This window comes from Aspergillus pseudodeflectus, assembly GCF_044049435.1.
Source record: "Aspergillus pseudodeflectus strain CBS 756.74 chromosome Unknown BJX68scaffold_2, whole genome shotgun sequence".
Taxonomy (NCBI): domain Eukaryota; kingdom Fungi; phylum Ascomycota; class Eurotiomycetes; order Eurotiales; family Aspergillaceae; genus Aspergillus; species Aspergillus pseudodeflectus.
This window is the reverse complement of record NW_027263778.1, coordinates 737,584-750,111: the sequence shown is the minus strand read 5'-3', so window position 1 is coordinate 750,111 and position 12,528 is coordinate 737,584. Positions and strand designations below refer to the sequence as shown.

General features: G+C 52.8%; 5 protein-coding genes across 5 annotated transcripts; 3 read left to right on the top strand and 2 right to left on the bottom strand.

The window, feature by feature from the left end:
- Nucleotides 1-484: 484 nt before the first annotated feature.
- Nucleotides 485-2,495, top strand: BJX68DRAFT_251995 (T6SS phospholipase effector Tle1-like catalytic domain-containing protein; the record flags this gene model as incomplete). The annotated part of the gene is made up of 2 exons (XM_071042482.1): nt 485-604; nt 660-2,495. The coding sequence occupies 2 exons, from the start codon at nt 485-487 to the stop codon at nt 2,493-2,495; spliced, it is 1,956 nt and encodes a 651-aa protein (XP_070904990.1).
- A 207-nt stretch (nt 2,496-2,702) lies between these two features.
- BJX68DRAFT_224876 (uncharacterized protein) lies at nt 2,703-4,888 on the top strand. The gene has a single exon (XM_071038311.1). It carries the CDS (start codon nt 3,348-3,350, stop codon nt 4,374-4,376), a length of 1,029 nt encoding a protein of 342 aa, XP_070904989.1. The 5' UTR covers nt 2,703-3,347; the 3' UTR covers nt 4,377-4,888.
- Nucleotides 4,889-4,958: 70 nt separating this feature from the next.
- On the bottom strand, nt 4,959-7,223 carry BJX68DRAFT_224871 (flavin monoamine oxidase family protein). Its single transcript, XM_071038310.1, has 5 exons — nt 6,996-7,223; nt 6,621-6,879; nt 6,524-6,561; nt 6,080-6,468; nt 4,959-6,025 (listed from the first exon to the last, which is right to left on the bottom strand). The coding sequence occupies exons 2-5, from the start codon at nt 6,744-6,746 to the stop codon at nt 4,974-4,976; spliced, it is 1,605 nt and encodes a 534-aa protein (XP_070904988.1). The 5' UTR covers nt 6,747-6,879; nt 6,996-7,223; the 3' UTR covers nt 4,959-4,973.
- A 175-nt stretch (nt 7,224-7,398) lies between these two features.
- BJX68DRAFT_261255 (amino acid permease/ SLC12A domain-containing protein) lies at nt 7,399-9,937 on the bottom strand (the record flags this gene model as incomplete). The annotated part of the gene is made up of 17 exons (XM_071044116.1): nt 7,399-7,584; nt 7,635-7,704; nt 7,758-7,907; nt 7,961-7,984; nt 8,041-8,142; nt 8,195-8,368; nt 8,420-8,461; nt 8,516-8,541; nt 8,596-8,702; nt 8,761-8,880; nt 8,956-9,024; nt 9,075-9,137; nt 9,188-9,284; nt 9,336-9,439; nt 9,492-9,595; nt 9,651-9,784; nt 9,851-9,937. The coding sequence occupies 17 exons, from the start codon at nt 9,935-9,937 to the stop codon at nt 7,399-7,401; spliced, it is 1,659 nt and encodes a 552-aa protein (XP_070904987.1).
- Nucleotides 9,938-10,343: 406 nt separating this feature from the next.
- BJX68DRAFT_224862 (phytanoyl-CoA dioxygenase family protein) lies at nt 10,344-12,446 on the top strand (the record flags this gene model as incomplete). The annotated part of the gene is made up of 10 exons (XM_071038309.1): nt 10,344-10,536; nt 10,596-10,693; nt 10,744-10,826; nt 10,880-10,997; nt 11,054-11,155; nt 11,221-11,332; nt 11,389-11,467; nt 11,533-11,633; nt 11,707-11,827; nt 11,881-12,446. 9 exons carry the CDS (start codon nt 10,344-10,346, stop codon nt 11,817-11,819), a joined length of 999 nt encoding a protein of 332 aa, XP_070904986.1. The 3' UTR covers nt 11,820-11,827; nt 11,881-12,446.
- Nucleotides 12,447-12,528: the final 82 nt, after the last annotated feature.

Here is a 12,528-nt window from a genome sequence, read left to right as displayed (position 1 = left end):
ATAATATTTTGCTTTTTTTTTATCCCCGCTTCGTCGCGTCGTCGCAGGCTAGCCGCTAGGGATCTCCTGAGGAATGCGTGGGCTCCTTTGGCCAACCACCAGATCTCCCTCGGCCTGAGGAGATCCGTAGCATCTCGTCCACTCAATTCCTGTCGAACAGTCGGAGTGAAGGCTGGCAGGGCTGCAGGAACTCTGATTTGCAAGCGAGGAAGAGCCGACATCACCCTGCGCAGTTTCCAAGGTGTGTTTGGGACCGAAGAGTTTGCCAGTGACAAGTGTGAGGGGCGCCTTCGTGCATGTGCTCCGTACCCGCTTCAGCAGTCCTAACTATCCATATACAAGGAGTCAGCAGCCCCCAAGACAAACATACATATCTTGGCTCCTTGCATCTTGACTCCATCTGTCAAATTTCTTGGATCACCTCCCGATCTTCGCCGCAGCGGAAAGTTGACCAGTTCCGAGTCTGGGGTACCTCTCGAGGATTATGGACGTCGCACCGTTTGGGCCTGCCCGGCCGACAAAGCAGTTTGTGCTATGCTTTGATGGTACGGGAAACAAGTTCGCCGGCGATGAATCCGATAGCAACGTTCTGAAAATCTTTCGGGTGAGTTTCGTCCAAAAGATCTAGAGAAAGACAAGATTAACGCCCTCGATCAAAGATGCTCGATCGCAGCCAACCTCATCAGTTTCATTACTACCAACCAGGCATTGGAACATACGTTACGACCAATACCCTCTCCCATACCAGCCGCTTCCAACGCATCCGGTCTGCGTATCAAAAAGCCAAGGATTCCGCGGTCGGATCCTCCTTTGATGAGCATGTCATGGGTGGATACAAGTTTCTCATGCGATTCTATAACCCTGGTGATGAGATTTACTTCATCGGATTCAGTCGAGGGGCATACATCGCCCGCTTTCTGGCAGAAATGCTTGATTTCATCGGGTTGCTCGAGGCTGGAAACGAGGAGCTGACTCGTTTCGCGTGGAAGACTTTCGCAAAGTGGCAGCAGCGTGGGGGCGACAGCGATGAAGACAAGGAAGAGAAGAAGAAGCTCTTCCGTTACATGAAAGCGTTCCGCGAAACATTCAGTCGACCCATCACAAGGATCAAATTCATGGGCTTATTCGACACGGTGAACAGTGTCCCGAGGTTCGAATCGGCTTGGATGCAGCGCAGCAAGTTCCCATATACGGCTCGAAGCTCTGCCAAAGTTATCCGACACGCCGTCGGTATCGACGAACGCCGAGCAAAATTCCGACAAGATCTCATTTCCGAGATCAAGCCTTGGTCGAAGAAAAAGCAGCCCCACCATCCTTGGGCGCATCAGCATTTGCATCGTCTCCACAGTCACCACAGTCACCATTCGAAAGAAAAACAGCAGGATAATGTGCCGGAGATCGTCCTAAACGATGACCAAGATGTCGATGCCCAAGACAACGAAGCCGACGATGCCGGTCATCACGATCGGGACGACAAATCGTCTGTCTACCGAGGCTCGCATGCCTCTCGGTCTCGCGAATGCATCCACTCAGGAAACAGGTATCGCGCAACGTCCCCCATGTCGCCGAACAGAAGGAAACCCAGCCTTGCCGTTCCTATCGCTACCGGATCAACGGAGGACCTGAACTCAATCCGAAGCGGTAACTCTGGAATATCGCTTCGGGTGCCCGCCGGGCCTCAGATTGTAGAGGACGATGATGACGATGATGGGCAAGATATTCAAGAGGTCTGGTTTCCGGGTGGACATGCCGACATTGGCGGAGGATGGACACTCGGCAAAGGTGAGAGCTGGCCATTAAGCCATGCGCCGTTGGTTTGGATGGTCCAGGAAGCTCAGCGTGCAGGGCTCGAGTTTGATCCCGCGAAGCTCAAGCAATTCGAGTGCATGGAGGAGTTTGAGGGCGAATACAGTCCTATTCGAGAGAACATCAGATGGCAGAAGAGCTGGTGCCAAGATCCAGCACACGAGCATGAACACCAGAATGGAGTGAAGGACAAGGAGAAGGAGGTGCATCGAGGGGCAAATGGTGCGAATGCCGAACAGAAACAGCCCTCGAGTTCTAGTCAGCGATTCCGGGCGGCCCTGTACGCCTCGAGTACCGAGGGTCTTTTGCACGACTGCCTTTCCTTTGGCAATGGCTTGCCTCCTATGTCTGTGATCACATGGAGATTGATGGAGTACCTGCCTTTCCGCCGTATGGACCTACAGGAGAACGGATCGTGGAAACCGATCCGATGGCCGCTGCCCTGCGGAGAAGTACGAGACATCCCGAATGAAGCACATATTCACGTCTCTGCAATTCGACGTATGAAGAAGGATCCAAATTACCGTCCTGGGAATCTTATCCTTGGGGGAGGGGGCCGTGGAGTTCGCCGTGCCCCAGAGGAGGCCGGAACGGGCAAATGGGTGATCAAGGCCCATGAAGGAGATCCAGTCCGGGAGATATATGTGCGGGAGAGCGTCTCCCAAATGTGTAAGGATGAGCATAATTAGGTTGGATATCTTGCTTTTCTTCTTTGTGTTCCCATATACCTTCTGTTAGCGATGTTGGGCTACATATTCTTATAATAGTGCAGGTGCGCCCCTGGTGGTTTGCAACAGACACCGCCCTAGGTACCGATTTAATCGGGAATTTGTTCGTGTGCGTCCTTTGAGTAGAGGGAAGACTGCAGGTAGGATCTTGTAGAGTTAGAACCCTGGCTGCGATGTGCTGTGGCCTCGGACTTTATCGTCCAGGTAAGCCGACGTAGCGCGGCTGGTTCATGCCAGTCATCATGCTGGCAGGACTAGCTTGCTGCACGTTTGTTTTTCTCTCCTTTTTGGGTGCTTTTTTTTTGCCCCTTCAAAGTTGGGCTCTGATTGATGAGTGGCTCCGTTGTTTGATCAACAAAATCCCCTGGATGGCAATGTTGAAGGGGCGAAGTGTTTCAAAGGCGGAGATTTGGGGAGTTGAGGCAGTTAGGAGGTTTGCACGGGTCGGCGTCGGCTTCTTTTTCTCTGCCTTTCGCTGCCAATCGCTCGGACTTGACCACCTCCTCAGCTTCCCCCTTTCTCTCTCCCTCACGCCTTCCGCCGCCCCTCCGCCTCTGAACGGAAAACTCTCGGCTCGCTGGGCTAGGGACTGAACGGAACTGCGATATCTCAGGGGGAAAAGGATTCCTGCCTCGTTGTGTTGGGCCGCGACCTGTGGATTGGGACTTAACTCTTACTGCCTTGGGGTCGGCTCGAATTTGTTTCAGGGAGAACTTTTTTCGCCTTTCTTCACCCGCGATGCGGCCCGGTTGAGCGAGCCTCAAGCTTCTCTTGACGGATAGAGAAAAAGAGCAAAAGACAGCTTGTGTGACCATGGAAGCGTCTCGCACGCGCCCCGAGGGCATCATGCTTCCCCCTAGTCCCATGGATTCGGTCGAGTCACTTGCCTCCAGCAGGTCCAGTTCCTCTGGGTCCCCCGCGCCCGACGACACTGGCAAGCCAGAGCGCTCGAGAAACGTCATGATAACCTTGTCGCTTACCCCCGACCCGCCTGCTTCGTCTCCGAGTCGCCAACCCTTTACACGCTCGCATTTCCGTTCGCGATCGCTTGCCGATGACCCCGGCGTACCCGTCATGATCCGCGCCCACTCCTCCCCCGGGCTCGACTCGCGGGGGAGATATATCTTCGTCAACGGTCGCGGTGCGCCTGGGAACATGACGGATAATACTCCCAAGCGCTATCTCCCTCTGCAAATCCCAACCGCAGACTCTTTCGAGCCGAGGATGCCACATCGGAAGAACATCTCGGAGACCATATCAGAACATGCAGAGCTGGATACATCAGGGTCAGCGACCTCGCAATCTGACCCCTACCAGTCCTCTTCGCCAGTCCTTTCGTATAGTACACCGCGTATCGGTCGTCGTCGGCCGTCGTCGCCGCTACATTTCCCGACTGGCCCTAACCAGGTCGCCAGTAGCCCTTCGTCGGCGCACTCGTCACCTTCAATACTCAGTTCTCGGTACAACGAAGCCTTTCCAAGCTACTCGACCTCATCCGCCTCCTCCATGCCGTCGACCCCCACGAGCCTCCGATCGCGCAGTCCCAGTATATCTTCGCTTGAGACCATTCCGGACATTCCCGACGCCGAAGCCGCAGCCATCGAAGCTGATCGCGTGTCCGCGCTGAAAGCTGCAGCCGACAGGGCAGACGAAGCGGATGACGCGAGCTACACGAACAGACGACGCGGTGGAACAGATCTGTCCGGACCCTCCAGCTCGCTTGCCAACATGCGTACGGGAGCAGGAGGGTACCTCACCCGCTCCGACAAGCGGAAACGGTGGAGTGTCTGCGGAGCCGAACGTCGGCAGGATCTAGATCTTGAAACAATATGGGAGGATTAGGCTGGCCACTCGATACTCGATCTGTTACCATTGACTCCCAAGTGCGCTGTATCATATCATCGCAGAATTAGGGCAGTCGGCAAATCGCCTGCGCCCATCTGCCTAAATACCGTTGGTGGTGGCCATGTGTGTTTACATTTTCACATACACATTCACTGTCTAGGAGAGAGAATCACGCAGGCTCGTCGAGTCTCTCGAAATTTCCTTCGTCTAGTCGACCTCAAATCATTCCTGGAGTTCAGTCATGTCGAGTCGGCGCAGTCAGCCTTGTTTTCTTCGTTTCTGTTTCGGGACATTGCTCGTCTTTTATCTGTTCAGTAGTCTTTTGTGATTCCCCCACTGTCCTTGGTCCTTGTTTCCGGGGCGCATTGTCATTGGGATTATGGGTCGGCTGGTTGATGATTTCCCGATTCCCTTTGCGCAGCATCCAATTGTATTTTACCTGTCCTGTAAATACTATGAAGGCTTCTGTTACTTATGCAGTTGTACAATGATATCATATCGAAACAGTGCTCTGTGCGTATATACCTAAGTCTCGGAGAGAACTATGTAACCGCTGTATTCACAAATATGTCGATACCACCAAGTACGAGTACCTCACTCGCTCCCACCCGCACTCCCACCACTCACACTGGCACTGGGCAACGAATCATCCCTCTCAACCCCCATCCCCACCCTCCCCAGACTATAAAGCGCACAAACCTGCCCGGCAGCCCTTTCCCCGCTCCAAAACGCACCCGTCGTCGTGCCCAACGCCACAAACGGCGCCGTGTGCTCTCCCGCAAACCAAACCCCGCGATCGAGCCCCATCCCGGCCCGGAGCACCTCAATGTCGCGATCCCCTTCTTCAAGCCCAACCTGGAAGTTGCAGTAGCTCCCGTTTCCGGCGTAGGGGTCTGCTTGCCAGGTTGTTGCGGTGAAGGCGAGTGGTTGGCAGTCTGGGGAGGAGGCGCAGTAGGCGTGGAGGCGGGAGTAGAAGGGTTCGAGGATGGATTTGAGGAGTGAGTGGGAGGCTGACTGGTAAGAAGCGGAGGATGGGTCTTCTTGGGCTTGGGGAAGGGAGGTGAGTTGGTCGACAATATGGGTTGCGCAGGGCCCGTAGGTGTAGAAGAGCAGTGTTGGATGGGCGGTGTTGCCGGGGAGTGCGGCCATGGAGAGGCATTCCTGGTTCCAGAGGATGTGCTCGGGGTGCGTAGTGTAGGTTGGGTCGAGGAATTGGGCAAAGGTCAGGCCATGGGTTGTGGTTGCCTTCCCGGCCTCTGGTGTGTCCGCGGAGACGGGAATGGTGACGAGATTCGCGTTGTCGGAGTGCCACCATGCGCGAGGGAAAGTGACGTAGATCTTCTCGAGGCGGCCGTAGGAGATGCTGTCGATGGCGCGGGAAAGGCGTGGGGGGAGCTCCGGGGTGAAGGCAGATTTGTTGCGCTTGAGCCAGCCCAGGGGGCAGGTGACGACGACTTCGTCGAAGGTCTGGCTTTCGCCGGATTTTGTTGTCAGGGTGATTTCACGGCTGGTATTTGTGCCCTGGATGATTTGTTTGGATTCGATCTTGACGATGGGTTGGTTGTAGCGGATATCCGCGTGCTCAAGAGCGGTTTTGGAGACATGCTTCAGAATCTCTTTATATGTCGAGGCGACAAAGTAGTTGTCTAGTAAAGGAGTTAGCGAATTGAATGAACCGAAAGAAGGGGAAGAAAACCCACTCCCATCTATGCACTCCTCCAGACAAAAGAACTTCAGGCTCTGCCGTTCTATCGGATCTCCAACATATGCACCCCAAAGCCTGCAGGACTCGATGCACAGCTTCTTCTCCTCTGTGCTGAACTCCGTCTCCTCAATGCGCTCACGGATGAAATCCAGCAGACTCTTATCTGCCGGAATGCTATCTTTATAACTGTTACTATACTTGAACGCCTCTTCAATAGTCGACCACAGAAACTCCGAGATCTTCGTGGTAAGCTGCTCATCGAGCAGCTTCCCAGCAGGCGAGAATATAGCCTGGGCTCCCTCGAAATCCTCGAGAGCCGTCCCAGTCGCTTCCGCGATGTTGACAAACGGGTTCGTTCCAGTACCATGGATCCAGTTTGGACCCCTTTTCCAACGATCAATCTCGTGATGAAAAGCAAGGAATGGGAGGCAGAGCATACATATCAACCAGGTGGTCGCCGGCCATGCTTTGATGGACCTGTCGCGGGGGTTAAGTCAGTTTGACGATTCGAACTCGCCTAGGGCTGACTTTCATACCCTCCCTCCGACTCTATCACGCGCCTCGAAAATCGTCACCTGTGCGCCATTCTGGATTAAGATATCGGCGCAGCGTAGACCTGCAAAACCAGCACCGATGACGGCAACGTGGGGGCGTCTGGTCATGATTGCGACCGGACGTAAAATATCAAGGTGGACCGAGCTTGATCTCTCGTGTCAGCACTCGGAACAGCCACTGCAGCTTTTTGGCGGGCGTTTCGGACGAAGCTATTCGGAGAACTCAAGAGTTCCGTTTGATCTGCTCTAAGTGTAAGCAAAAAGCACGCTTATTGGGCAGCGGGGATTCGGCTCGCTCTGCAAGAGCAAAAGCAAATATGAGCGAGGCTAGCCAAGATGCAGAGTAAGAAAGCTTACCCACGGAGAATCAAAAGTGGTTGTCCAGGAACGCAACACTTATTTTACAGAGGGCAGCAGAGAGAGCAAGAGGTTAGAGCTGAGACGGTTGGGTCTGATGGAGGCTTCCGGAGAAAATCGTTCCCCCGCCTTCTCAGCTGCACGTGCTGTCCCTCGTTCTGCTCATTGAGCTGACGCTTGGCCGCCAATTCGACAGGGGGCTTATCAATGATCCGATGAGAATAGATTGTTTGGACTAAGTTGCACAGAGCCGAAAGAAGTTGGCAATGCGAGGCGACTAGTGGACAGAGTGTGGGCCAATTTCTTATTCGCCACCCATCTATATCCTCTATCCAAGAAAAAAAAAAAAAACATACAAGTCTTGACTATTGATCCCTGTGTGCTGATAAAATAGAAGGCAGACTTAGAAAATCTTTGCCATGATCTTGTCCTTTACCGTCACCGGGGCTGCCTCACGTTCGTGCCGGTAATGCTCTGTCAAAGTGTCGAAAAATTCCAGATCCGACACTAAGTCAACATCCTTGCTCTTATGGAACGGTGTGCGCTTGAAAATCTTCCAACCAATGCCGATAACACTGGCGAGAGCGATCTGATATATATTGTCAGCGCCGAGGTAACCGCTCAAGAATATCAACTTACAATGCCATAGTTGAAGATGAAAGTCGATACTTTCCAGTTGCCTTTCACGAAAACAGAGTATCCTTGAACCCTGCAAGCATTATCTTAGTCAGTAGACCCTAGAGGACAATGCGGCTGACGTACCAAAGAAATAGGAAAGCCCAGAAAAAAGCCCAGTAGCCTGCAAATGGTTGAACTTTCGAGACTGATGGAAGAAAGGTCTTCTTGTCGATACCCTGGGCTTTTAGGGCTGCGTTGAACCGGATCCACGTGAAGGACATCACAGACCAGTTACTGATCAAGTTAGCTAACTCGAAGCACACGTGGGGACTTATATAGGGACGTACAACATAGTAGCAGCAGTGCAGAAGCTATAGAGGAATAGTGTCAGCAAAGAGCATACCAGGAAGATCATCGAGCGACTAACTTCAGAATCCAATCCAGAACTTGGGCACTACTGGAGCCGAGTGCGAGATAAGCTAGACAGGAGAGTGTCATGACCACAATGACAGCCATGTACGGCACACCCCTGCGTCCAGCATGAGCATTAGTCAGTAACTCTTATCGTTGGATGTACTCACTTCTTGTTCAGTTTTCGAAGAAACGCTGGTGCCCGGCCGTCGAGCGCAAGAGCGTGCAGGCTTCGAGAAGCATTGAACGTATAAGCATTGCCAGCGGAGACTATCGTTGTAATCAGGGCCGCATTGACGATAGAAGGCAGAACTGGAATCTGAAGACGTTCCATCGCGATGACGCTGTGTAGGGTTAGACCTGCTTTTCAAGGACGTTGTACGCACGTTACATACTATGGGGATGCACCGGCGTAGGTGTCGGAGCCGTTAGTAAGACTGTTGCAGGTCAGTCACATAGTAAGTGCATAAAAGGGTTGAGCTTGGGCTCACGTTGGGTCGTCGGATGGGACCAGGATCTATATACACAATTTGTCAGTGTGCATCTGAGCAAGAATAGGCATCACACTTACCCCCACACAGAGACAACCACCGATAAAGAAGACAATGAGACGAGTCATGATCGTGTTAAAGGCTCGTGGTACTGTTCGTCGGGGATCTCTAGACTCTCCAGCGATCACTATAAAGAGGTTAGTACAGGCTCCTTAAAACCTAGAATATACCAACTTGAGATATACTCTGGCCCTCCCATGCAGAACCCTGCAACGTTGACGGCATTGACGAATGACATGAGGCGTTCAGAATGACTCGCTCCTGACCAAACTCCAGGTTCTTTCCAGTACCGGAAACCGAACCGACTGCAGGTACACGTTAGAGCACACTCTGCTAATTGAGACATAAAGGCGGGACTCACTCATTCATTGGGTTTCCACCGAGCATAGCCACGATTGTGAATATAATCAGGCCCATAGCTAGGAGGACCTTGCCCAGAGCAAGCCAAACTGGGATGGTTAGATGAAAGAGTTGAGCCACAGATAACTAGATAACCTACACTCAGCTTCTCCAAACAGATCCGCTCGGTACACATTGATGGCCAGATAAAGGACTAGCGAGACTGAAAAGAGCGTTAAATCCGTTCATAATGATCTTCAGACGGAACCATACTTGAGATGAGAATGGCAGGTGACTGGTTATAGCCCCAGTATTCGACTAGTGTGTTGATTACAGTGGCCTCGAAGATGACATAGGAGGTTTGCGCGAACTGTAGAGTACTCATTAGCTAGAACGTGGATATTGGTCTTGCTTTACTCACAAAGTGATTCCAGCCGACTGCCACACCAAGGGCAGGGTCAACCATGCGTCCAGCCAGACGGATAAAAGACCCATCGAGTGGTAGCAGGGTGACAATCTCGGTCTCTAGGATACAGTCAAAATATGCGTAGTACAACAGATACGCAGGGAGGCTTACGACATTGTGCAATGCAAAAGACAACCGTGGCCCAGAAAATAAAAGCCAGGAGTAGGCAAAGAGGTCCGGACATTACCCCAGATCCAATGGCCACGAAGAGAGCACTAGGACAAGAATGTAATCAGTCCTGTTCAGGGGGGGTTGTGAGTCTAGACTGACGCTCCAATTGATCCGGCGATGGCAGTAAGCTGGATCTGCCGCGGGTTCAATCGACGATGGTTGACAGCTTCTATTATGGCGGCACTCAGATCAGTCCCGTCTGACTTGGAAGGGGCTGCGGTGCTCCAGGAGTCCTACACCGAACCATGAAGTCGTTAGCTACCGGGCAACTCATAGAAGGATAACAGGGGGCCACATACCGAAGCCACCTGCCCAATCTCCACCGAGTCTGTTCTCGACATTGGGTTCTCTTTCTTTGACGGCATTTGAGGGTCACTGCTTGACATTGTGGGATTCTCCGTTGTAGACTGCTGATGGAAAGTGGAAGGGCAAACCGGCATGCGCGTGTGGTTATATAGCAAAGCTGCGTTGGTATCGCTTAGCTTCATAGACCAGCGAGTGAGATACGAGGTAAAGTAAGATAATCATCCAGCGCGGGGGACACGCTAGGAGTAATCGTTCCGGCCATCCTATTCCAGACCGGGTATTTCAACCGGGAGTGCTGAGAGTGTGTTGGAGTAATCTGAGGGGCCGTGCTGGAGGCATTGATAGGGGGGTGAGTGTAGAAGGATTCCAAGATTCCTTCTCAGGTCCCACATGGGTGACGGGGAGGACCTGCAGTTTACAAACACCGGGCCGGGTAGACATCAGCTGGTACTGTCAGGTGAGGGGGTGTTGTTGTCTTAAAGTTATATGCTCGCTGTTTCTCCTCTTCAGTCATCTCAAGTCAGCAGCATCAAGTTAACTTCCACCATGGCCCCCTCACTCGTCACCATCGATGCTTCGGAGCCTCTAGACAAGATCTTCGAGATCATTGCCAGAGATGGCGGAGTCATTGTTTCCAACTTTCTCACTCCCGAGCTCTTGAAAGAATGCATGGACTCCAGTGAGTGCCCGCGCAGAACCATTGAGTCTCTGCAAAGCCCCTAACCGATCTCTTGCTAGTCGAGCCTTTCTTCAAAGGTCGCAAAACCTACGACTCCAAGGCGACACACGACGAACTCGGTCCTGACTTTTTCCCGGAGGGCTCGCAGCGCGTCTACGTACTTAGCCCTTGTCCCCAGAACACTGCACTGCTTAACAGATTCTGCAGGCCCTTTTGTCCAAGATCCCAGACCAGATTGTCAAGATCATGCGCCTCCCCGTGTGGCAAGGTATTATGGGAGAGTTTCTCAAGTATGACAGACGGGCTCTTCTGCTGGCTTGTCCGAGTGCTAAGTCGCATCCAGTGACGAATTCGCATCCTACACGGGGGAGCGGCTGGTGCCCCAGAAGAGCGGGTACATGCTGGCATCAACCGCGGCCCTTCGTCTTGTTCCTGGAGCCAAACCGCAGCCACTACACAGAGTAAGCCCAGGCTATTTCGCATCCCGGAAAACAGTCACTGAAACCAGCGTGTACAGGACCAGATTGCCTACCAAATCCGACCCGACCCCAACAACCCCCTCTTCACACCCATGGTTGGCTGCCTGATTGCAGGATCCAAGTGCACATACAAGAATGGCGTACGTGGACACCATAGTACCCCTCTCTTATCAGAGCGTGTGACCACTAACGTCCGTGTATGCAGGCAACTGCAGTGATTCCTGGTAGCCACTTGTGGAGCCCAGACCGCATGCCCAAGCTCGAGGAGTGCACATATGCGGAGATGGAGCCGGGCTCTGCTCTCTTCACTCTTGGCTGTAAGTCTGCCTCAGTCGTCAGGGCCTGACCATTGAACGTTGGCTCATACATGCAGCAACCTACCACGCCGCTGGCGAGAACAAATGCGAAATGACCGACCCTCTAGCCCTGCGCACACTTTTCGCTGTCTTCGGGTAGGATAAAGCAAACGCCATCCCTTGGACTAGTCGTTGGAGATGAGCAACTAACCCTCGCACAGCCAGCGTGACTACTTCCGCCAAGATCAGGACGAGGTCCTCTCCACGCCCATTGAGATCGCTCGGCGTCTGCCAGACGATATCCTGAAGCTAGCCGGTTACTGTAAGTTATCATTTCGGTTCCGCATACTCCAGTCTCCGGGCATGGCGGGCGCTAACTGGGTTTCCCCATTCAGACAAGGCTGTTGGAGGCGTTGGATACGTAGAAGACCACCAGAGCCCCGTTGAGTACTTGCACAGCGATGAATTTGGAGCCGGCAAGTTTAGCGCTGCGCACCTAGCTGTTTAGTACCAAATCTATCATTATATTAGAGTTTCACGTCTATCGCTAAAAGAACTTGAATACCTACGGCAATGAGCTCGAATGATGGTTTTCCAACTTTGAACCCGGTTTCGTATGAAGTTAGGGTTTCGGGGCCTCGGGGGCTACCCCTAGACCCCGAAATTCTGACTCGTACTCGTGGTCGTTACTCCAAGTTTCGTCGCCAGGTCGAAACGCAGCTTTCTGGGGTTATTGGAGAACTCCTCACTCAGCCGGTAGTTGATTCGACGATTCGCGTGTCACTTGCGTGCGCCGAGGTGTGTTATCAGGCATGGCCCCACCTCTGAGGGCGTGGACAGGGGATCACTATCAAGATGGTTATCTCCGGGGAGGACTCCGAACCGGCAAAGGGCATGCAAGTCAGATAAACTTTCTCTTGGACCTTCCTTCACTCTTTCAAGGCTGGACCTTCCTCCCCATAAGTCGCACTCAACGTTGCCTACAGCTACAACCGGAAGAGAGGAAAGGATACCTAAGGCGAGCACCGGGCCGCTGTCTGACCTCGATCGTGGCAAACATGAGTGAGATAACAGTCTAGAATTTCGACTTGAGATTCGGCTCAACGTCCGCATTGCCACTGATGGCATGGGTGTCTTTTCTTAGGCCACTTTTGGTCCGTAATTTGTGATCTGTCAACTGAGGGGCTCACGATATGCACCTTAGTAAGCGGGTCGCT